The 24974-nt window shown below is 38.0% G+C and overlaps 3 protein-coding genes and 1 long non-coding RNA gene across 5 annotated transcripts in view; 3 read left to right on the top strand and 1 right to left on the bottom strand.

The window, feature by feature from the left end:
• LOC141760471 (uncharacterized) overlaps positions 1-19016 on the top strand; it is a 53941-nt gene extending 34925 nt beyond the window's left edge. Inside the window, exon 3 of one of the 2 annotated variants that reach the window (XR_012592370.1) lies at positions 18968-19016. This is a non-coding gene — a long non-coding RNA (uncharacterized LOC141760471). Of the gene's footprint in view, positions 1-123; positions 164-18967 lie in introns of those variants that run through there. The other variant, XR_012592371.1, reaches the window with a different exon arrangement.
• On the top strand, positions 7913-9483 carry LOC141760469 (prelamin-A/C-like). Its single transcript, XM_074623325.1, has 3 exons — positions 7913-8094; positions 8376-8480; positions 8704-9483. The coding sequence occupies exons 1-3, from the start codon at positions 7942-7944 to the stop codon at positions 8833-8835; spliced, it is 390 nt and encodes a 129-aa protein (XP_074479426.1). The 5' UTR covers positions 7913-7941; the 3' UTR covers positions 8836-9483.
• LOC141761256 (high affinity immunoglobulin gamma Fc receptor I-like) lies at positions 9803-12009 on the bottom strand. The gene is made up of 5 exons (XM_074624587.1): positions 11979-12009; positions 11827-11871; positions 11308-11562; positions 10750-10986; positions 9803-10615 (listed from the first exon to the last, which is right to left on the bottom strand). The coding sequence occupies exons 1-5, from the start codon at positions 12007-12009 to the stop codon at positions 10467-10469; spliced, it is 717 nt and encodes a 238-aa protein (XP_074480688.1). The 3' UTR covers positions 9803-10466.
• Positions 16009-18808, top strand: LOC141761255 (butyrophilin subfamily 3 member A2-like). Its single transcript, XM_074624586.1, has 6 exons — positions 16009-16332; positions 16990-17283; positions 17381-17433; positions 18303-18395; positions 18574-18672; positions 18776-18808. Exons 1-6 carry the CDS (start codon positions 16077-16079, stop codon positions 18806-18808), a joined length of 828 nt encoding a protein of 275 aa, XP_074480687.1. The 5' UTR covers positions 16009-16076.
• Positions 19017-24974: the final 5958 nt, after the last annotated feature.

Raw genomic sequence — 24974 nt, 5'->3', positions numbered from 1 at the left:
CTTGACTGAATATGAAGCTACTTGTTCATATTGTACTCAGTGTAACTGAACCATCAGGTTGAATCATTACTCTCATGATTTAATGTGGTTCTCATGTGTCTCTTCATGTCCTCCTCCTTCCAGCTGGAGAGAATTATAAACACCCGGAGCAGCTTTTCCATTTTCTTTCGGGTAAGTGGTCATTATATAAGTATATACATATATATATACACACACATATAGATATATGAGGTTTCCTGACATAAAAAAAAACAGTAATCCAAGGAAACACAGAGTAAGTCCGTTAATGTGATATGTCCATTATTATGACTCATAGATTGTGAATGAGATCAGAGATAATCAGACTGGATTCATTAACAGATCAAACTGTGCAGCTCTGAAAGGTTTAATGAAAGCAGAAGAGCAGCAGAGAGGATCTGAACTTGGACAGTATATTATATACTGAGGGGAAACATTATCTTACATCCCACATGCTGCTGAAATGCAGAATTTATAATATATAGAGAGCTGATATTTATCACTAGTTATTCAGCAGAAATCAGATGATTGGGGTTGATGGGTCATTGTATACGATGTTCAGTTGTATGTCTTAATATGATCCAGGGAATCCCCAAGGATGAACAGCAGAAGAAGGAAGAAGCTGAGACACTGAAGATGAAGTTGGAGAAACAACAGAAGGAATCAGACGCCAACATTCAGGAGGTTTATATCTTTTCCTCAGAATATTTTTTCTTTTTTTTCCTTCTTTTTTTTAGCTTCTCCATCTGAGTATAATATATCTAGATCTATACCTATATAGATCTAGATATATTAGGGGTGGAACGGTTCACAAAATTCACGGTTCGGTTCATATCACGGTTTTGGGGTCACGGTTTTCGGTTCGGTTCATTTATGTTACAGCGAGGAGGTCATGTTCTGATTTCAACATGCTTTTCATTTATTTGGCAAAAATAAGTTAACAAATGTTTGCCTTAAGAAAAGTATGGCTTTATATAAGGAACATAAACACTTCTTCATTGTCAAATATTAATTGAAAGAATAGGTCTTCTACAGTCATTAGTGCAAACAAAAAATACAGCTTTGTTATTTTCATATGAATATGATGTAATTATAGACTAAGGCCATCAACATTAATTGAAGTATAGGCTCAGCCAGAACTATACTAAAAAACAACAACAACAGTATAACATATGTCTCAATTCCCTGATTATCAGCTCTTATTGAAAGATTAGTTTTTCCACTCACAAAGTGCAGTATTTGGAGGAATACGGTTGAATTTCTGTGTTATTGTGTTATTTAAAAATAATAAATAAATATAAAACACATTACAGGGATTGTGCTGTTGCCCCTCTGCAGCTCTCCAGTTTCCAATCTGTCACTGCTTGTTTCAGTGCTTCAGAGAGATGCTCACTGTGTGGCTCTCATGAAGGCGGCGCGTCTGCAAAACATAACTTTTTATCTCCCACTCTGAAGTGATGTGGTGGTTCAGCCAGTCACAGTTCAGTAACTTTCAGTAGCCCTGGATGTCCATCCGTCTGTAGTAAGAGCTACGCCGTATGTGTTTGACAATTCTTTCACAATTCCTTGTCGTGTTTGTTCGGGAATTACTGTGTTGCTGAAGTGTGGGCGAGACGGAATATTATAGCGCGGCTCAAGTAACGTTACGTTAATCATATGCTGAAATCCAGCGTCCTCCACGACTACATAAGGCTGCATATCTTTCACTATAAACCTCCCCAATGCTGTAGTTATGTTTTTTTCCCTGTCTGAGTCTGCATGTAGAGGTTGTTTAAATGCTGCAGGGAGGAGTTGCTCTTTATACCCGTCTCTCTTCTCCTTGCGCCATCGACGGACACACCGGAGCGATGTCTTCATAAATGGTTCATCATATTGGAAGAGTTGCTGTTAGCATAAACCACACATGTTGCACAGTGTTTACATAATCGCCGTTTTATCCAACACTTTTTTCCGTCATTTTCATGGTAACACTAAAGCCGTAATGCTCCCATACAGCAGAGCCAAACGATGCTGGTGGATCCTCTAACTGGACTTTATCGTGTCTACTCATCATTTCCTAAACTGACTGACAGTCGCAGTTTTTTCCCCCGAAAACTTTATTTGAAGTTTTTTTCTGCGGACGCCTTTTTGACTGAAATCTGTGAGTCTGTTCCCCATCTGTAGTATGACAATAAACGGGAGCCTAACTCTACATGAAAAAAACACACAATCTGCCTCATAACTTATTTCAAATGAACCGAACAATTCATACACGCCCGAACCGTGACTAGCGAACCGAACGCGTCGGATTTTTTATATTTATATATATATTGTTATATTAAATATTATGTTTTTTTTATATATCTATATATATTGTCTCTCATCTTCTCTTTCCTCCCAGTTTAAAGAAAAAGAAGCTGAAGTCCAGCAGCTCCAGGATCAGATTCAGAGGATGGAGACCAACCTGCAGACCCTGATGGAGTCCAACAACATAGAGGTTCATCTCTCTACCTTATCTTTGCTGTATCTATTGATATATCTAGAGTAGCTCTAATGAGGATGAACCACTGTCAACATGAGAAAGTTCAGTGTTGAGCAGGCTGGTTCACTGTGGAGGCAGAAATCACAAATCACTTAACTAAATAGAATCATTTTGTTCAGTTCAAGAATGCGTAATAACTAATTTTGGAGTTTATTCACTTTTCTCCCAAGCTAAGCGGCTGCATCTCTGTCTCCTAGTATTATAGGGGCAGCCCAGTCTCACGGTAAAGCATGTAATAAACCGGAAGAAAGTGTGTCAGTGTCACGCTTTGCCCCGCTGAGGCGTGAATATTACACGCCTGCATGAAGGAGCAGTGATTTGTAGTGACGGTTGTAACGTGGAGTTTGTAGCATGTTGTCTAGTGACGGAAGTCTAACTTCAGAGCTAGTTACGTAGAATATAAAGTTAGAAAGACCACTTATGGTGGGCGGGTAGGGAAGTTGGAGGGTCCAACAAACACAGGACTCAAACGAGAGACCGGTGCTCCAGACCGGTGTTTTGTTCTGAATGTTACCTTAGTGACGTTTGTCACGTTTTCTCTTAACCTCTCCATTTGTCCCCAGTTGGAAAGAAGCCGAGCCGCTCCAGTCCGTTCTTCCTCCTCTGGGGTAAGTGGTAGTTTTTATATCATGTGTTTTTCTGGTCAAACTGTTGAACTGCAGAGTTTCTAACAGGAACAGCTGAGTGTTCTCAACTGTAGTGAAAATGCAAAATTCACACAAATCAGACCATGAGATATATTTAATATTTATGATTGCATTCCCTAATAAGAGACATGTCTCTCATCTTGTCTCTAACCTCTGTCTCCTCTCTTTCAGTTTAAGTGGCAGACAGTTTCCAGACAGAAGATCCAGGATGAGCAGCAGAGGAGACATGAAGCTGAGAACAGAGTTCAGACCCTGGAGGAGGAGCTGCAGGCTAAGAACAGGGAGGTTAGTGTTTGTATTCTCCAATAAAGGTTTCTCTTCCAAAATTAGAACATTATGGTTTTGAAATAATAATACAAAACAACGTTACGGAGAATGTTTATCTGGGGTTTCTGATGTACATGAATGTGTTTCTTTACAAGCCTCTTTATCTGTTAGTGTTGTCTTGTTCCTTTAAAATATATTCTATTGAAAGAATGTGTCTCTCCTCAGCTCCAGGATGAACAGCAGAGGAGACACCAAGCTGAGCCAGAAGTTCAGATGAAGGAAAAAGAGCTGCAGGACAACACGGCCATGGTTAATTATTTTACTTTCAACAATGTATTTAGCTGTTTTTCTCCTTTTCTATATCTTCTCATCAACATAGTGATTTGTTTCCAGCCATGTCATTGTTGTGTTTTTAGGTGTGATTGTGTTGTATTATCACTCCCATGGCTGAAAATAGAGCATGTCTCTTATCTAGTCTTTCTTCTTGTCTCTCTTCTCTACCAGCTGGAGGGAAACCAGGCTGATATCCACAGTCAGCTCCTAAAGGAGACACAGAGAAGGGAGGACGCTCAGAGGGAAGTGGAGAAACTGAAGAATGAGTTGGAATCGAAGAAAAAAGAGGTTAATATGATCATTATTAACTTTCTGGATTTAGATGACTGACACGCCTACTTTGTTCTTCCCACTTTCACTCCTTAATTGTGTGCTGACAAGATTAAAGTCCCTCTACTGCTGTTTATTGGTTCAGAGAAAATAAATCAACAAAAACACATATTGCAATGTTTTTGTGTTTAACTGAGACGAGTGAGATGAAAACACTATTCACAGATATCAAGCAGATGAAAGTCCACTGTATTTAACCAGGTTTAACAGACAAAGTAATGTGACTACTGGAACAAATCATCAGTTCATAATGATGTCAAGAAGCAATTTAACACAAGTTAAAAGTCATGAAGTATCGAGGTCATAAAACAATGTTTAGTATCTTTTAGAGCAGTTAAAGAGTCCAGCGTCTCCAGGACCTCATACTGAACATCAGGGTCAAACACTTCTCACATTAAAAGAAACACTAACAGATGAATATATGTTTATTGTGTATCTGTGTCTGATTATGATTTACTAACAGTTGAAATCAACATCCATCTGTCTGTCTGTTAGCTGGAGGACAAACAAGCAGCTGATGCACAGATGAAGAAGACTAATGAAGATCTGAAGCGTCAACTGAAGATGAAGGATGAAAGCATCAGCCAGCTGATGAGAGAAGTAAACACACATATACAAACACCTACACATCACTCAGATCAACACAATGTTACGCTGTCAGTGCTGTTCACTGGAAAAGATGAAGTCTCTTTTGAAATACAATTGTTTTATCTCTCATCAGAATAAAGAACAATGAAGATGTTTATTGTCACAAAAATATTTTCAGGAGCTAAAAAGTGGTGAAAGACACATTAGAATACATGTTTCATAATAGAGTCCAATCTACTTCACACTAGGAGGGTGTAACGATCAGGACCAGAGGACATGCAGGGACAAGATTGGTGCAGTTTTGTTTAATATTAATAAACTTTGAATAAACCTATTTGGTAATTAATTCATCTGATAAGTGTATTTCATCAGTGTTTCTGACCACTAGTAGTCAGACTTGGTGTGTTTTTACCAGCAAACCAGAGTTTATTCTACCGGTGTTTCTGAGTAGTCGTGATGTGACTCAACTATATCAGGTGTATTACTGAGGACCAATGAAGAGCAGAGTTGAGTGTTTAGTTGTTTGTATGATCAGTTCTCTAGAAAGCTGCAAGCAGCAACACCACAGACCAAACATTCAGCCTGTTGTGAACAGACATGTTCTGGATAGACACTGAACTAGTAATACAAATGTGTATAACTATTCAGTTACATTCTTCCTGCAGGTAGTAGGTATGGTATTTTATAACTCTAAAGCAGAAGCATCTCTGTATTCAGTATTGTTGATGTAACAGATGATAAATCAGTGTTATGTTTCCAGTATTAATCCACTCAGAGTAAACTGAGTCAAACTGTCTGAGTATGAACAGGTTTCATCATCCAGCTGATCACAATGAGAATTCATCCAGACATTAATGTGAACATTTACTTCATCTCTCCTCTCTCCCACTTTAACAAACAGCTCTCTGATGAGAAGCAGCAGAAAGAGGAAGCTGAGAGAGAACTGAAGCAGCTGATGACCAAGAACACTGAGGTTCATCTTTTCACCAGATCATTGTTTTATCTTCTTCATGTGACTTTGATTTGTTGCTGGGATTAAATTAACCATGAGAGCAAATCTGAGAATAACTGAAACCCAAAGAAGTGAAACAGTAAATCTATTTATTCATATTAAATCTAATCTGTGATCAAATGTGATAAAGATTTGATTTTTATTGATGTCATTTTTGTAGATGGAAATTTAACAAAATGGTTTTACAAAATATAAAAAAGTAATGTGACTACTGGAACATATCATCAGTTCATAATGATGTCAAGAAGCAGTTTAACACAAGTTATAAGTCATGAAGTATCGAGGTGATAAAACAATGTCTAGTATCTTTTAGAGCAGTTAAAGAGTCCAGCGTCTCCAGGACCTCATACTGAACATCAGGGTCAAACACTTCTCACATTAAAAGGAACACTAACAGATGAATATATGTTTATTGTGTATCTGTGTCTGATTATGATTTACTAACAGTTGAAATCAACATCCATCTGTCTGTCTGTTAGCTGGAGGGCAAAGAACAAGCAGATGACATACAGTGGATGAAGACGAATGAAGAGTGGAAGAAGAGAAATGAAGAGCTGAAGGAGACAAAACATCAACTGAAGAACAAGAATGAAGAGATCAGCCAGCTGAAGAGAGAAGTACACACACACACACACACACACACACACACACACACACACACACACACACACATAACTCTCATCAGAATGAAGAACAATGAAGATGTTTATTGTCACAAAAATATTTGCAGGAGCCAAAAAGTGGTGAAAGACACATTAGAAGACATGTTTCATAATAGAGTCCAATCTACTTCACACTAGGAGGGTGTAACGATCAGGACCAGAGGACATGCAGGGTTAAGACTGGTGCAATTTTGTTTAATATGAATAAACTTTGAATAAACAAGTGACATCACTCTGAGCTTTAGTTCTCTGCAGACTGAGTCCAGCATGTCATCAGCAGCAGGTCTTTACAGACAGCAGCTCATTGACTGAACTTCACTTCTGCTGCTGGATGCTGGATAGAATAACGTTACAACCAAACTAGTCTGAGTGGATAGTCTACAGGGACAGCACCACTCTGAACCTGAAACTCAACTAGTGGATGTTTCTACCATACTAACTTATAACTTTACCACCAGCTAAATACCTCCACTAATTAAATCCATGCTCTACTTTACAGGTTATGTTAAAGAAAGTAACTAATATGTCTGTCTGGTAATTAATTCATCTGATAAGTGTATTTCATCAGTGTTTCTGACCACTAGTAGGCAGACTTGGGTGAGTTTTTATCCGCAAACCAGACTGAATTTAACAGGTGTTTCTGAACAGACATGTTCTGGATAGACACTGAACTAGTAATACAAATGTGTATAACTATTCAGTTACATTCTTCCTGCAGGTAGTAGGTATGGTATTTTATAACTCTAAAGCAGAAGCATCTCTGTATTGTATGAACAGGTTTCATCATCCATCTGATCACAATGAGAATTCATCCAGATATTAATGTGAACATTTACTTCATCTCTCCTCTCTCCCAGGTGGACAAGCTGCTCTCGGATCAGCAGCAGAAGAAAGAGGAAGCTCAGACAGATGTGAAGCAGCTGGTGACCAAGAACATTGAGGTTCATCTTTTCACCCAAATCATTGTCTCATCTTCTCCATGTGACTTTGATTAATTTTTTGGAGAAACTGAAATAACTGAAACAAAAAGAAGTGAAACAAAATCAATTTATTCACATTCAATCTAATCTGTGATCAAATGTGATAAATATTAAATTGTTTAAAGTTTAAAGTACTTGGGCGCCTGGGTTAGCTCAGTTGGTAGAGCGGGCGTCCATGTATCAAGGCTTGGTCCTGACTGCGGCGGCCCGGGTTCGAATCCGGCCTGTGGCCCTTTCCGCATCCACTCTCTCTCTCCCCCCTTTCAAGACTCTATCCACTGTCCTCCCAATAAAAATGGAAAATGTCCCCAAAAAAATAACTTTAAAAAAAAAAAAGTGTAAAGTACTTATTTCCTAATTACATGTTGAACTCATCAGTTCAGTTGTTCACTGACTGTTACACCTGACAGTCTAAATGTGCTCTGAGTATTAAACCTGAGTCAAATCACAACATCCAGCCAATCAGAAACTAGTTCATCAGGATATAATGTGGACTAAATAAAGTACTGAATGAAACTAAATGTCTCTCTTCATCTCTCTTTCCCTCCAGTTTGAGGAGAAGCTCCAGAAGGAGACGACCAAAATGAACGATGCTGAGAAAGAAGTGGAGAACCTAAAGAAAGAGATGGAGGACGAGAGCAGCTCAGCCAGTCAGAGCTCAACCACAGAACTTCCCATTGTTGTTGAGGTCAACCAAAAGGGCAATTATATCCGTCTCATAAAGAAGTCCCCTAAGGTAATGTTGTTTATGTCTGTATGAACACTATAAGTACTCTATAAGTGTGTAGAACATGTTCAGCAGTACGTTAACCAAGTGTATCCTGGGATATTCTGATGGGACAAACCAAGATAATGACCTGATGTTTATCCCAGAATCACTTTCTCTTGTTTTCATGTGAAGACAGAAATATCAGACAATCATTTACTGTATAAACACAATGGATTCATCTATAACACATTATTCATTAGTCTCTTTTAGTCTCATTCTCCCTCTCGTACTTAATTTCTCTCCTTCAGGACCAACCACTGGGAGGCTGGACGTTAGAAATGGAGGTCAACAGAAAAATCATCTCATACACATTTAAGCCATCATTCAAACTCAAGTCTGGAAGCAAGTTCACTGTGAGTCTTTGTTGATTTCTCAATTTATGTTGCTGCATTAATCTTTTATTTCTTCTTTCTTTCACCACTGTTGTTGAGTTCCATTAAAAATGAAAGGAAATAATATATAGAAGAAGAAGAAGAAGAAGAAGAAGAAGAATAACAAGAACAATAATAACATATTTGTATAACTTTAATGATTCAGTGATTCTGCTTGTAAGTCTGTGACCTTTGTATTTTACAGATGACTGGCCGAGGTTGTTTTCAGCAGTATGACCTGTGTTGGAAGGACTTGACACCCTGGAACTCTGGAGACAGTCTGAAGTTCACCCTCATCAGTGACACTGGCGTCCGACATCAACTCAATTCATACTAACTGAGCGGTTATTAATTAGCCAGCTGTCATAATCGTTTTCTTTTTTTAGATTATCTTATCGATTTTCTCCATGAGAAAGGAGAAAACGTTACCATCAGTAACACCAGAATGCATTCTGAATGGTAAATAGTGATGTAAACATTAAACATCAGAACAACAGGACTCAGTGCTGAAAATCAACTCTTCATTAATGAACTGTTAAAGACAAAGGATGAAATAAATTCAGCTCAATAACAACATGTGAGCTAATACCACTCAGGAACCTTTATTTTGTATGTTTACTGGATTGAATATTTATATTAGATCTTCACAGATCTTTGAAATTATATGTGCATTGTTTGTAATTCAATTCATACTAATAATATGTAATTCCCTACTCCATGTTCTGTAATGAAGAGATAAAAAAGATGAAGACATGTTTGATATTTATATATTTTTACATCAAATATCTTTACTTCAAAGTATGCATTTTTTAAATATTTGTCCTGTGAAATATAACTTACACTATATACAGAAAAATATTATTTTATATTCACAGAGTGATATTTGTACATTCTTTGGTGATTTGCAATTAAGTTGTGCTGACAAAGTTTTCTTGACTGAAATGACTTTTTTCATTTACATGTTCTCTACTCAAATAAACAAATAAGAATAGTCTGTGTATGTTTTGCTTAAATACAAAAAAATAAGTAAAACAGGATAATATTGTAGCTGCAGGTTGTGAATATTAATTCCCGTTCTAAATTGATGTTGTGTCGACCAGAGCTGATCATTAATCTCAATGAATTTCAGTGAATTTTATTTTGAAGGAACATTCAAGTTCAGAATCAGATGATCAGGTAAAATGATCCAGTACTTCACAACAACAACAGAAAAGATGAAAATATAAAAAGATAATCATAATTTTGTGTAGCAGAAATGTGTTTTTTTCTGCTTTCTCCTCCTCTTCTGGGGGTCTCGACCTCCATGTTGGGAACCGCTGGTCTACAGTCTGCTAGCAGCTCTGTGAGGCTGCACTGAGGAACAGCTGCTTTGAGCTGAATGCTAAAGTCAGTAGCAATGTTAACAATGCTAACATGCCAGCAAGTGTAATGTTAATCATGTTCACCATTCACAATTATATTATATTCTCATTATATTAATGTCAGTTACTATGTTGTGACCGACTAAAGAAAGAGGTGATGCAGCAACACAGCAGATGACTTCATATTTAATGATGTATTTACTCAACACACAATTTACTCTTTAAGCTGCATCTTATTGTTTCTACAGAGCCTCTTGAACGCCTCTTCTATTCATATATTCTCTCATGTGGTTTGTGTCTGAGGAGCTCAAATGATCAGCAGCATCTGTAGAGTCTAAAACTAAACATGGAACAACAACATGTACTGAGAAAACTGTCATCTGGCTTTTTAAAAATAGTCCATGCATCAGTCAGTAGCTCTGTGGTTGTTAACCTTTCTGTGTGTGAGAAAGTCTAACAGCCACTGCAAGTATGAACAAGTAACACAGAGAAGTCTGACACCTTATAGCCAACATGAACAAAGGTCAAAGTAAAGACAGAAGATTAAATGTTAAAACGTCTTTTCTTGATGACCAAACGACCTTTGACCTGTAAACATGAGGACCAGTTATTTCTGCTTGACTCTGAGTTTCCCACAATGCAGTAGTCCCACCAGCAGCAGCAGCAGAGCCACCATCACTATGGTGGACACAGTCCTCAAGACCAGGACCACATGTATGAAGTGGTCTGAGGAGGGACACGTCTCTCTGTGAAGTGCTGCAGAGACAACAGGACACATCTGCTGTAACACCAGGACAGTATTAACAGGACGTAACAGGTCGTCTCTGAGGGCTTTCTGGAGCTTTACTCTGACACAAACTGAAAACTGATCCTCAAACTGACTTTCTTACCTAACCGGCTCTCTGGTGATCCTCCAGCTCCAGAGATGTCACACTTGTAGAGTCCTTCATCAGACCAGGAGACGCTGTGGATGGTCATCTCTCCTGTAGAGCTGCTCCTGATGAGGAGGCCGTCTTTATAGAAATCAGCTGTGAGGTTGGAGGAAGTCGTCTTGTTCCTGCAGCTCAGAGTCACATCGTTTCCCTCCGTCACAGGGAGGACAGGACTCTCCAGGATCACTGAACCAGCTGGAAAACAAAGGTTCTTTAGCTGGTCATGAAATATTATGTAATTCACATTTGCTCAACTTGTCGGACAACTGCTATGAGTTTAATGTCTTCTTCAAACTCACAACATTTCCAGCCTGTTCTCATTACCAGGGCGTTAAATACGGAGGCTTTGTCACGGCCGTCGGCACCCTTTAGCGCCAGTATGAAACACACCGGCGCAGCGTTGCCTAATCCTAAAGTGATGCCAAGGGGCTGTGGCAAAGCGGCCGTATGTGACGAGTTGGTATAACAACGTTTTGGGATTTCCTGTAAAGACGTTTCATGGAAACTTCAACCTACCAGTGACGGTGATGTTGACACCGTCGCTCCTCTCTCCTCCTTCAGTCTCACACCAGTACTCTCCAGCGTCTGCTGGATAGGCTCTTAGAATCGTGCCGGATAGCACCAGCGTCCTCTCGTTGCAGGCTGAAATAAACTCCTCTGCGTTCCTGATCCCTCTCAGCTGAGTGGAGCCATCGAGACCCTCGCAGTGAAAATGGACCGACTCGTATTCAAAGAACTGCAGTCTGATTGGAACGATACGGAAAGCTGCATCTGAGACAGAAAGACGGACAAGAAACGATTTCTCTCAGATGAAACGTACATGTTATGAAGCACAATATCAAGACAAAGCCATGTATCTGCAAATGTGGCCGATAGAGTTTAAATTTGAACACTCTGATATTCCCACTCAATGAGAACTGAACTCAAGCCAGTTCAGATTCAGCTATACGTAAAGAAAATGTAATAAGTTTAATGATATCATCGCTTCGATCAATGTTCGTACGAGGTTTGATGAAGGATTGACTGAGTACTTACCTCTGTTCTGAACATGTGCACTGGGCAGAAAGAATACGAGCATCACTGGATAGACAAAGGAAACACACACATCACCCATTGACTCATTCACTATATATACTTACATATACAGGATTATGTAAAACTTAAAACAAAGACACTTCAGTACTCACTCAGTCTGAAGCAGAGAGCTGTAACCTCCATGTCGTCTTGTTGCTGTCTGAGCATCAGACTGAAATACAGCTGAAGTTTAATGTAGATGAGAGCTTCCTCTTCCTGTTCAGTTTGTTCAACACGTTCTCATCTCAACTCGTCACGTACCTCTGCTTCGTCACGCCCCTTCGCCTCACTTTATTTTTACCATCAAAACCACTATAGTTACCCGTGGCGTCACTTTAGGATTAGGCAATAAAACCACTATAGTTAGGTTCACAAAAGAACTACATGGTTGAGCTTAAAACTGCTACGTTTGTACAGAAAAAAGACCCTGAACGTTGTGAATGCGAGACTCGGACAAACAGCTGATTGTAACATGGGACACCAACAGTGGCCTCCTGGATGAAAGTCTTGTGTTTTGCTGGGCTTTCCATTGACTACCATGTAAACCCCCCCGTGTCAATATTTAACTATCAGGGAAAGTGCTGCGGCGACAACATATTCAAATGTAAATTTGTAAATTGTAATTTGTTGACCCCCTTCATTCTCTACCTGTCCACCAGATGCCCTCAGACTTTTCCATCTGACTCTCATTCACCTGCTCACCTGTTCCTCATTCCCTAATTACCCCTCACAGTATTTATACCAGCCCATCTCCAGCTGCTCCTCGCCAGATTGTTAATGATGTGCATGTCTTTGCTCTCTGAACCTGAACCTGAACTGTTCCTGCTTTTCTTTGATACCTGTTCCTGTGTTTTGGTGTTTTGCCCGTTCCTGACCACCTTGACCAACAGCTGAAAGACAACTGGATGTTTTGTTTTGCAGGCAGAAATCTTTTGTTAAAAGCTGCTACAGTCAGCGTTAACATTACTGAGTCTGAGATTTATAGATGAAGCTGTCTGGAGCTGAGAAACAAGTCCTGTTCTGCCCCCTGCAGTGAGATAACAGACCTAACAACTACCCTTTTCCCCAAGATGATAAGACATAAAAAGACAATGTTATCACTCCTGAAGGATTTAATTGCAGCTGTAATATTTTATACTCGTAAACCAGTGGCAACAGGCTCAAAGTTCAGCTGATCATAAAAACACTCAAAGTGAAACTGAGCGTAGGAAAGCAGAGTCAATCACCAGACTGTGTTTAAAGTTTAACTGTAAAATAATTAATACTTTCTCTAGCTTTAGACTTTAACTAACATGTACATCAGATCTCAATTTATTGTAATCTCTGTAATTTATTGGTGATTTATTTGTTGCTGCTGGTTTAAGCTAAATCTAAAGCAGTTAACTACACTGATGTCAAGATAACTGCTTATCAATAATTTACAGACTTTGACTTTGCAGTCTGAAGAAACGTCCGAGACATCATGAAACTGGTACGTCGTCTTCTTAATTTATTTCTACCTCTTCTACATGTTTCAACTTCTATTTTAAAAGACATTGTCACTGTCTAGAATAAAACCTGGTCTGCCTTTAGACAATAAATGTAGTTTATAAAAGAAAAATAAAGTTTATTTTATAGCCTTTGTGTCGGTGGAAATGTTGTATCCGTGTGTAAAATGTATTTCAATTGCCGGGTAATTGTGAATCCAGCAGCATCAAATCACACATAGATGTTATAGTAGACGTACTGTCTGTGTTGACAAAAGTATTATTTGATATCAACATATTCACAATGAATAATTGTAAATGTGGTGTGTGTGTGTGTGTGTGTGTGTGTGTGTGTGTGTGTGTGTGTGTGTGTGTGTGTGTGTGTGTGTGTGTGTGTAACATGGACTACAACGTACAGGGTGTGACAAACAATTGTGAAAGACAAAAACTAACAAACTTCACATACAGATAAATACACAAATACTACTAATAATTATTATATAATAAAGATTCAGATTATTTTTTTTATTGATTCACAATTGTATTTTTGAATCAGCCAAGTCGTATCAATTACAAAACAACAACTTTTCTTGTTAAACCCCTGAGATCCACGATCCCGAGGACATCCAATCACCGAAAAATGCAATTCTTGCAAAAATCTCCAAATGTCAAAAGTTTTTAATCCCAAATCACAGCATGACTTTTTCTCTGGTGTTCCTCAAGGTCTTGGTGTCTTAATGTGGCATTTTGGAGGGATTATTGATCATTTTTATCAATTCGCAAGTGGTAAAAAATGGTTAAATTGAGCTGCAAATCCATTTAACAAATGGTATCAACACAACAATTTGCTGCAACAACTTAGGAACTACACTTTTACTATTCATTTTAAAATTAATTGATTTATTAATTCATGATTATTTCTGATTTATAACTAGAACAACTTGACACACAGTGCTGAGCTGCATCTCAAATTAATCTCCAGGTTCCCAGCTTTCAGATGATGTACACCACGTCTATGTGACATCTACTGTTGACCTGCTATCTCCCCCTAAAGACCGCCTGGACCCCCTAAAGACCCCCTGGACCCCCTAAAGAAGACTAAAACAATTTAAAAGTGTGATTCTAATACACTGTATCACTGGTTCATTTACAGAGCTGCAGGATGCTTCACCAGCCCGACGGACTGTCCTGTCAGTCTCCACTCAGACACCTCTGTGTTTTGGTTTTCCATCTGCTCCTAACTCACTCTTGTAGAGGTAACTCACACACAAATGCTGTCTTAAGCTCACTTTAGGGTTGTAACAGTATCGGTACCAAAGTATACCGTGGTATGAAAGCTCACGGTTATCATACAGTGTACATTTGTTTTTTAGTAATATTGCTTAGAGCAGATTAATAATCAATCATTAATTAATATAAAAATATGGATCTATAATTAATAAATCAAAATGTGACTCATAAACCCACCTTATATATTATATTATTATATATATTAATATAATGTTGAACTGAGCCATGTTGGTTTTGAAAAAGCTGACTTTTCAGAATGAAACGGATCACTGCCTGCGTCTGACCACTCCTATCTGAACTTAAAGTTTAGACTCTGAATTTAAATTTATTTTTTAGGATTAATACAAATTATCTTCTCATAATTAATTCGTCCCTATTTGACATCTGGATATCCGCTGCAGAACGGTACCAAACACCGATATGATATAAACCACTGAATAAAACTTGATCAATTGAATTAAATTGATTTAAGTAATTCCACAACATAGATGAACCTTGTGGTCATAACATGTAGGTATACAAACACTACACAGACAGGCATATACAGTATATATATACAGTATATACACAGTATATACTGTATATATATTCCCATATATAGAGGGAGGGGTCGCTGTGTGAGCCTTCACTGAGATAAAATGTTGTTAACAGAGTAAAATTCAATATAGACAACATAAAAAAGGGAAATGCAGACAGAATTTATTATTACAAACTTAATTATCTATGTTCTAGGAATGTGTAGCAAAATGAGTCAATTTATGTATGGTGTAACACACTTCATATAGATTAAAAACATATATCAAAATATAAGATTAACTGTGTGTGTTAATGTGTAACTGTGTGAATGTGATCAGGGCGTTCCTGAAAAAGAGCATTGCTCTCAGTAAACCTCCCCCTGAATAAATAAAGGTAAAAACAAAACAAAAACTGAGGCATTAGTATGCACTAGTATTACATTGCATTATTTTTTTGTAGGTATAGCTACGAATGGTGCATGAGAACAGCCTGATACATCCTGGCTCTTGATTCAACTCTGCCTTTTCTTAACAGCTTTGACCAAGATGACAACCTTTCCCCAACTTTAACCAAGTGGTTTGAGTTGCATAAATAAAACCATAAAATACATCAAATATAGTTTTTGGTTGTATATAAAATAGAACCAGCATTAATCATGATTTAGTTGCAACAAGCAGATACTGGAAAACCAATTAAATACATTCCAGTGGACATTTTGCAGATATGCTCATTAAAAAAGGTTTTCTCTTTCTGTTGATAAAAAAATGTATTTGGGGCATATTCCATTTCTCTCAAAAGGTAACAAGGAAACATAGTTTGGGTGGTTTATTAAAACATATCTATTTCTTTCCAGGTCAGTCCACGTTGATCGGTCCACCTCACTCAATAGAAGCAGCAGTTGGCAATGACGTCATTTTGCCATGTCACCTGGAACCTGTGATGGATGTGACCTCAGAGACGTTGGAGTGGAAGAGATCTGACCTGAACCCAAGATATGTCCATGTGTTGCGTTCTCGTCAGAACCTTGAGAATGTACAAAATCCATCCTACAGAGGACGAACATCACTGTTCACTGATGAACTGAAGCGAGGAAACATTTCACTGAAACTCTCCAGAGTACAACTCTCTGATCGGGGAACGTATGAATGTGACATTCCACTACGGCATAAACAATCTTCTGTCAAGCTTGTTGTTGGTGAGTAAACGTGCAGCTTGTGTTCAGAGTGCAGTTTGGTGCAGGCTGTGTGTCCAGTGAAGGATTTTGGTGGGAACATCTGTCAGACATTGATGTTGGGAAATGAAGTGTACCACAGTCTTTAGTGTTATAGCGCCGAGTGCTGCAATATCATTGTGATTATTAACTTGTAGCCTACAACGACAAAAGATTAAAGTTATTTCTTGAACTCTCACATCAACCAGCTTAACATCAAACACACAGTCAGTGTTATTTGTTTCACTATTTATACTGTTGTTGATATTTACAACATTTGATCCCGTTGGTTTCAGTGAAGAGTTCATAAAACGGCTTCATTTCACAATAAAGGACAAATAAATTAGCTACAAGTAAAAGGCTGATTCTAGTAACTTAAAACAGCCAACTGAGGATTTAAAAAGCTGAATAATACTTCAATACATTAAACTAATTAAAGCTACACTTTCATCATTATGCTAATGTAGAGCTCCTAAAAGTCTTGATTTGTGGCTTTAAAGTCTAATCAAAAATAATTTGAAACTTGTTTAATCAAGCTATTTTCATAATTGTAATAACTTGGAGCTTGTTAATTATTGTCTAAAGTATCCATATTTTCCTTCCACTGACACACACTGTTTTAAAATGTTTCCTTTTGTACAGCATCAGGTTCTGCTTCCTACCCGGTCATCACTTTAGCAGGGATTGATAAGTCCACCAGAGGAGTGTTGTTAGACTGCAGGTCTGAAGGCTGGTATCCAGAGCCTGAGGTGTTGTGGCTGGACGGTGAGGGAAACCTCCTCTCTGCTGGACCTCCAGAGACAGTCAGAGGTCCTGATGACCTCTATACTGTCAGCAGCAGAGTGACTGTGGAGAAGAGACACAGCAACAGCTTCACCTGTAGAGTCCAACAGAAGAACACCAACCAGACCAGAGAGGCACACATCTCTATTTCAAGTAAAAAAAAATATTGTGTTTTATTATGTGATTTATTATTTTAGTTTAAAATTGCTGAGGATTTATATTAATGTAATTCTGTTTTTTATCACTTCAGATGATTTCTTTATCGTCCAGTCCAGTTCTTCTCCCGTCATCACTGGTTTAGCTGTTAGTTTGGCTGTTTGGATCATCATGTTTATTCTGTTGCTTCTCTTTGTTTTGTGGAAATGGAGGCAAAACATAATCAGTAAGTCACACATTAATTAATAAACGTTATTCTCACAGGTTTTATGGAGAATAGTGATATGAATTTTGCAAATTCAATTTTAATTGAAAAAGTCAGCATTTTACAGGTTTTATGGTGTTGATACAAAATGTTATGGTATGTCTACTTTTATTTCCAATCAGTCAAATTGTTAGGTGTTTTATTTTTATAACACATTTCATACCTCATTGTAGACTCAAATGTCTCATATGCTGTGATATGTACATGTCTTTTATACTTTAACTCTACTGTCTTTATGTTTTCAAACAGAAAAAAAGGGAAACTGCAGGGATCAAACTGAAAAAGGAGAAAAGAAGAACTATGAAATTAATAAAACTGTAGATCAGTGTGTCACTGAAGAAAGAGAGAGAGAGCAGCTCATGACAGGTGAAACGGTGCAAATGGAGGTTTTGGAGGGAAACGCGCAGAAGAAGAGCAAACATGTAAGTAAAGAAACAGGACTTTACTATAAATAATATTTGATCTGAGCAAGTTGAGGAACAAACAGGATCTGTGTTTCCAAAAGAACTAAGAGAACAAGAGCAGTGATGACTGAGAGCTAACGTTAACTGATGTTCAGACATTCAAGAGAAATGGAACAGAAGAGGCACGATTCAGACAAAGAGATGAAGATGTGAGCAAACGTTAGAGGAGATTAAAATAAGAGAAGAAGAGACATGAGCCAGAAATGCAAAGAAAACATGTTGTGTGGTATGTTATAAAATAAAATCATGTCTTGTATCATGTCTCTGTTCATCATCTCTCCTCTCAGTTTAAGAAGAAGAGATCTGAGCAGCAGAGGAGGGAGGAGCAGCAGAAGGAGGTTCAGACCCTGAAAGAGGAGCTGCAGATCAAGAAGAACGAGGTTCATCTTCTAATATAACACATTGATTTCAGTTTGAAGTCCCATTATATATATCATCCATAGTGTAGATCAAACCTACAGTAGTTTGTGCAGGTTACGACCAGATCCAAATAAATGAATAATGAATAATTCAACATGTCTCTCATTGTCTCTCTCCACCTTGTCTCTGTCCTTCCAGATAGAAACTAAAAGAGCTGAGCTGCAGCAGCTCCATGAAGAGAAGAAGAGGAACGAGAACGAGCTGCAGAGCCTGAAGGAAGAGCTGGAGAACAAAGAGGTTCATGTCTTCATCTTCATCTCTCTATTATTAATACAGAATCAATAGAGACAGAGATAGATCAGGTTGAATGAGTTCTCTCCTCTGAGCCTCTAACCTGCAGACAGACTCTCAACTCAACATTTCTGCTGTTTGAGGAACACTAGATGATCAAAGTGTTTACTGAGATCCACTTGTCTGAATATGAAGCTACTTGTTCATATTGTACTCAGTGTAACTGAACCATCAGGTTGAATCATTACTCTCATGATTTAATGTGGTTCTCATGTGTCTCTTCATGTCCTCCTCCTTCCAGCTGGAGAGAACTAGAAACACCCGTAGCATCTTTTCATTTTCTTTGGTAAGTGGTCATCATAAAGGTACAATTTATACAATACATTTATATAATATACAGTATTTATATATATATCAAATATCAAACACAGAGATAATCAGATTGGATTCATAAACAGATAAAACTGTGCAGCCCTGAAAGAGGTTCAGAACTTGTGCATTATATACTGAGGGGGAAACATATCTTACATCCCACATGCTGCAGAAATGCAGAATTTATAATAATTTATATAGAGAGCTGAGCTTTCTCACTGGTTATTCAGCAGAAATCAGATGATTGGGGTGAATGGGTGATTGTATACGATGTTCAGTCACATGTCTTAATATGATCCAGGGTCCCAGTCAGGAAGATCAGCAGAAGAAGGAAGTGGAGACACTGAAGGAGAAGTTGGAGAACCAAAAGAAGGAATCAGACGCCAACATTAAGGAGGTTTATATCTTTTTCTCAAAATATGTTTTCTTTTTTTGGCTTCTCCATCTAAGTCTAATATATCTATATCTATATATATTGTCTCTCATCTTCTCTTTCCTCCCAGTTTGAAGACAAAGCAGCTGAAGTCCAGCAGCTTCAGGATCAGATTCAGAGGATGGAGACCAACCTGCAGACCCAGATGGAGTCCAACAACATGGAGGTTCATCTCTCTACCTTTATTTTGCTGTACCTATTAATATATCATGCATGAAGGAGCAGTGTTCTGTAGTGACGGTTGTAACGTGGAGTTTGTAGCATGTTGTGTCGTAACGGAAGTCTAACTTCAGAGCTAGTTACGTAGAATATAAAGTTAGAAGGACCACTTATGTTGGGCGGGTGGGGAGGTTGGAGGGTCCAACAAACACAGGACTCTAACCAAGTCAAGTCACGTCTTTTGTAATGACGGTTGTCACGTTTTCTCTTAACCTCTCCATTTGTCCTCAGTTGGAAAGAAGCCGAGCCGCTGCAGTCCGTTCTTCCTCCTCTGGGGTAAGTGGTAGTTTTCATGTCATGTGTTTTTCTGGTCAAACTGTTGAACTGCAGAGTTTCTAACAGGAACAGCTGAGTGACCTCAACTCTACTGAAAATGAAAAATTCACACAAATCAGACCATGAGATATATTTAATATTCATCATCACATTCCCTAATAAGAGACATGTCTCTCATCTTGTCTCTAATCTCTGTCTCCTCTCTTTCAGTTTAAGTGGCAGATAGTTTCCAGACAGAAGATCCAGGATGAGCAGCAGAGGAGACACGAAGCTGAGAACAGAGTTCAGATCCTGGAGGAGGAGCTGCAGACTAAGAACAGGGAGGTTAGTGTTTGTATTCTCCAATAAAGGTTTCTCTTCTAAAATTAGAACATTATGGTTTTGAAATAATAATACAAAACAACGTTACTGAGAATGTTTATCTGGGGTTTCTGATGTATATGAATGTGTATCTTTACAGGCCTCTTTATATGTTAGTGTTGTCTTGTTCCTTTAAAATATATTCTATTGAAAGAATGTGTCTCTACTCAGCTCCAGGATGAACAGCAGAGGAGACACCAAGCTGAGCCAGAAGTTCAGATGAAGGGAAATGAGCTGCAGGACAACACTTCAATGGTTAATCATTTTACCTTCGACTATGTATTTGGCTGTTTTTCTCCTTTTCTATATCTTCTCATCTACATAGTGATTTGTTTCCAGCCATGTCATTGTTGTGTTTTTAGGTGTGATTGTGTTGTATTATCACTCCCATGGCTGAAAATAGAGCATGTCTCTTATCTAGTCTTTCTCCTTGTCTCTCTTCTCTACCAGCTGGAGGGAAACCAGGCTGATATCCACAGTCAGCTCCTACAGGAGACACAGAGAAGGGAGGACGCTCAGAGGGAAGTGGAGAAACTGAAGAATGAGTTGGAGTCCCAGAAAAAAGAGGTTAATATGATCATTATTAACTTTCTGGATTTAGATGACTGACACACCTACTTTGTTCTTCCCACTTTCACTCCTTAATTGTGTGCTGACAAGATTAAAGTCCCTCTACTGCTGTTTATTGGTTCAGAGAAAATAAATCAACAAAAACACATATTGCAATGTTTTTGTGTTTAACTGAGACGAGTGAGATGGAAACACTATTCACAGATATCAAGCAGATGAAAGTCCACTGCATTTAACCAGGTTTAACAATACAGAAAAAGTAATGTGACTACTGGAACAAATCATCAGTTCATAATGATGTCCATAAGCAATTTAACACAAGTTAAAAGTCATGAAGAATCGAGGTGATAAAACAATGTTTAGTATCTTTTAGAGCAGTTAAAGAGCCCAGCGTCTCCAGGACCTCATACTGAACATCAGGGTCAAACACTTCTCACATTAAAAGAAACACTAACAGATGAATATATGTTTATTGATTATCTGTGTCTGATTATGATTTACTAACAGTTAAAATCAACATCCATCTGTCTGTCTGTTAGATGAAGCACAAACAAGCAGCTGACGCACAGATGAAGAAGATTAATGAAGAGTGGAAAGAATACTAATGAAGAGCTGAAGGAGACAAAACATCAACTGGAGATCAAGAAGGAAGAGATCAGCCAGCTGAAGAGAGAAGTACACACACACACACACACACACACACACACATAACTCTCATCAGAATGAAGAACAATGAAGATGTTTATTGTCACAAAAATATTTGCAGGATCTAAAAAGTGCTGAAAGACACATTAGAAGACATGTTTCATAATAGAGTCCAATCTACTTCACACTAGGAGGGTGTAACGATCAGGACCAGAGGACATGCAGGGTCAAGATTAGTGATATTTGGACAATATGAATAAACTTTGAATAAAGAAGTGACATCACTCTGAGCTTTAGTTCTCTGCAGACTGAGTCCAGCATGTCATCAGCAGCAGGTCTTTACAGACAGCAGCTCATTGACTGAACTTCACTTCTGCTGCTGGATGCTGGATAGAATAACGTTACAACCAAACTAGTCTGAGTGGATAGTCTACAGGGACAGCACCACTCTGAACCTGAAACTCAACTAGTGTATGTTTCTACCATACTAACTTATAACTTTACCACCAGCTAAATACCTCCACTAATTAAATCCATGCTCTACTTTACAGGTTATGTTAAAGAAAGTGATTAATATGTCTATTTGGTAATTAATACATCTGATAAGTGTATTTCATCAGTGTTTCTGACCACTAGTAGGCAGACTTGGTGTGTTTTCTCCTGTGAACCAGAGTTTATTCTACTGGTGTTTCTGAGTAGTCGTGATGTGACTCAACTATATCAGGTGTATTACTGAGGACCAATGAAGAGCAGAGTTGAGTGTTTAGTTGTTTGTATGATCAGTTCTCTAGAAAGCTGCAAGCAGCAACACCACAGACCAAACATTCAGTCTGTTGTTAACAGACATGTTCTGGATAGACACTGAACTAGTAATACAAATGTGTATAACTATTCAGTTCCATTCTTCCTGCAGGTAGTAGGTATGGTATTTTATAACTCTAAAGCAGAAGCATCTCTGTATTCAGTATTGTTGATGGAACAGATGATGAATCAGTGTTATGTCTCCAGTATTAATCCACTCAGAGTAAACTGAGTCAAACTGTCTGAGTATGAACAGGTTTCATCATCCAGCTGATCACAATGAGAATTCATCCAGATATTAATGTGAACATTTACTTCATCTCTCCTCTCTCCCAGTTTAACAAACAGCTCTGTGATGAGAAGCAGAAGAAAGAGGAAGCTGAGAGAGATCTGAAGGAGCTGATGACCAAGAACACTGAGGTTCATCTTTTTACCAAATCATTGTTTTATCTTCTCCATGTGACTTTGATTTGTTGCTGAAACCAAGATGATCAAACTAACCATGAGAGCAAATCTGAGAATAACTGAAACACAAAGAAGTGAGACAGTAAATCTATTTATTCACATTAAATCTAATCTGTGATAAAATGTAATAAAGATTACATTTTTATTGATGTACTTTTTGTTCTGCTGAATCATAATGATGAGACTTACTTTGAGACATTCTGTGTTATTTTCTAATTACATGTGTAATTCCTCAGTTAGATCACGCACTGGACAATCAAATGATGCAAAACAGGCTGCACACAATCACAAACAATGTTGCAGCAAACAAAAGCGAACGCAAGTGTGTTGATATGTAAAATAAAAATAAGAACGGGCTTCAGATGGCGCCAAAATAAATAAGTAAAACGGCTACAAACTAGAACTTAAAATCACAGCCGTGCTGGCAAACAACTAGATATAAACAAGAAATACAACTCTATTTTAACTACTCTCAAGCTAATCAAACAAAACATACTAATGGCAGCCATCCCTTCACCTAGTGTTTCTAAACAGAGGAAAATGACTAACAAAAAATGCACAGTAATATGTGTCCTAAAATTATACTAAACCCTATTCCAGTCCCAAGAAGGCACTTTATTGATCCCCAGAGGGGAAATTCAATTTTATATGACATCCAGAAAGAAAACACAATATCAGACCAGCCCCCGCCAGCACAAGTACACAGTGATGTGGAGAATACAGAGGAAGAGACAGAGAAAACAGAGGGAGAAACACATGAAAAGCAACCCTCTGAGACCCGCGACCTCACTGTCTTTCAGAGGCTCTAGCAAACCTAATGAATCAATCGGTACCAACCATGTTAAACTAACTTGTCGGGAAGGACACTAAATAACGCTCCAAAGTGGGGCCACATTTTGTTGAGGAAAAGCTGTCATGTCCATTTTCAAAGGGCTCCCTTGACCTCTGACCTCCAGATCAGTGAATGTAAATGGGTTCTATGGGTACCCACGAGTCTCCCCTTTACAGACATGCCCACTTTATGATAATCACATGCAGTTTGGGGTCAAGTCATAGTCAAGTCAGCACACTGACACACTGACAGCTGTTGTTGCCTGGTGGGCTGCAGTTTGCCATGTTATGATTGGAGCATATAGTTTTATGCTAAATGCAGTACCTGTGAGGGTTTCTGGATCAATATCTGTTATTGTTTTGAGTTGTTAATTGATTTCTAATAATAAATATATACATACATTTGCATAAAGCAGCATATTTGTCCACTCCCATGTTGATAAGAGGATTAAATACTTGATAATTCTCCCTTTAAGGTTCATTTAGAACAGATCAAAATGCGTGATTAATTTATGATTAACTATGTACAGTCATGCGATTAATCGTGATTAAATATTTTAATCAATTGACATTCCTAATTATAATATACGTTGTCTGCTTGTAGAGGAATCACATAGTATTCCAGCTGCCTTTCAAACCAAATGCAACCAGTTGCTTTAATTATTGTTGAAAACTAAGAGTGCATGACGTTTTTGTATTCATAATTTTGGATGTTATGATGTTTCATGGTCTGAGTTCACTGTAAATAAAGATGTTGTGGAGGAGGCTGTGACTGCACTGACAACAAGAAAAGTCATTTAGAGCTTTTTTATTTATGTTTTCAGCATCATGTTAAACTTCTAAATTGTCTTTTTATTACCAGTTTGTAATATGTTGCATCAGTGTGATGATACTGTATGTCCTTTATGAAATAAACCCAAAGATCTCCGTCTGTCCTGCAGTTCTTATTGAATAATTATATTTCATACAAAACAACCAAATAGATAACGACAATATAACAAACACACTTTAAACACACTCATTTATATATGTAATCAATGAAAAACATGTTCAGAGCTTGTGTTGTGTCTTAATATACGACAACAGTCATCATGTTTAGCAGCTAATGTTGCACATTGATTTTTCTCCCCACATGAATAAGTCAGTTTCTGAGGATCGGGGAGATGGATATACTCAGGATATATGTTATCACCTGTCAAACGCTGCACACCTTTAATCAATCTACTCATCAACACTGCAGTATATCAACCCCAGTTCTCTCCATCACTCTCTGTCAGAGCGTTATCTCTACTACTGTGTTGGTCACTGGTGTTAAACTCTCTTTGTTGCTACTTAA

Source organism: Sebastes fasciatus, chromosome 22, assembly GCF_043250625.1.
Source record: "Sebastes fasciatus isolate fSebFas1 chromosome 22, fSebFas1.pri, whole genome shotgun sequence".
NCBI classification, from domain to species: domain Eukaryota; kingdom Metazoa; phylum Chordata; class Actinopteri; order Perciformes; family Sebastidae; genus Sebastes; species Sebastes fasciatus.
Note: the sequence above shows the minus strand (reverse complement) of the source record. Positions and strands in the feature narration are given on the sequence as shown.

Excerpts from the sequence above, each read along its gene's own strand:
- LOC141760469 (XM_074623325.1), top strand. The coding sequence starts at position 7,942 with ATGAACGATGCTGAGAAAGAAGTGGAGAACCTAAAGAAAGAGATGGAG. Across the intron at positions 8,095-8,375 it reads TCATAAAGAAGTCCCCTAAG|GACCAACCACTGGGAGGCTG; the intron begins GTAATGTTGTTT and ends TCTCTCCTTCAG. Across the intron at positions 8,481-8,703 it reads AGTCTGGAAGCAAGTTCACT|ATGACTGGCCGAGGTTGTTT; the intron begins GTGAGTCTTTGT and ends TGTATTTTACAG.
- LOC141761256 (XM_074624587.1), bottom strand. The coding sequence starts at position 12,009 with ATGGAGGTTACAGCTCTCTGCTTCAGACTGA. Across the intron at positions 11,872-11,978 it reads AGCTCTCTGCTTCAGACTGA|TGATGCTCGTATTCTTTCTG; the intron begins GTGAGTACTGAA and ends TTGTCTATCCAG. Across the intron at positions 11,563-11,826 it reads TGCACATGTTCAGAACAGAG|ATGCAGCTTTCCGTATCGTT; the intron begins GTAAGTACTCAG and ends TTTCTGTCTCAG.
- LOC141761255 (XM_074624586.1), top strand. The coding sequence starts at position 16,077 with ATGGATGTGACCTCAGAGACGTTGGAGTGGAAGAGATCTGACCTGAAC. Across the intron at positions 17,434-18,302 it reads CCGTCATCACTGGTTTAGCT|TTTAAGAAGAAGAGATCTGA; the intron begins GTTAGTTTGGCT and ends CTCTCCTCTCAG. Across the intron at positions 18,673-18,775 it reads AAGAGCTGGAGAACAAAGAG|ACAGACTCTCAACTCAACAT; the intron begins GTTCATGTCTTC and ends TCTAACCTGCAG.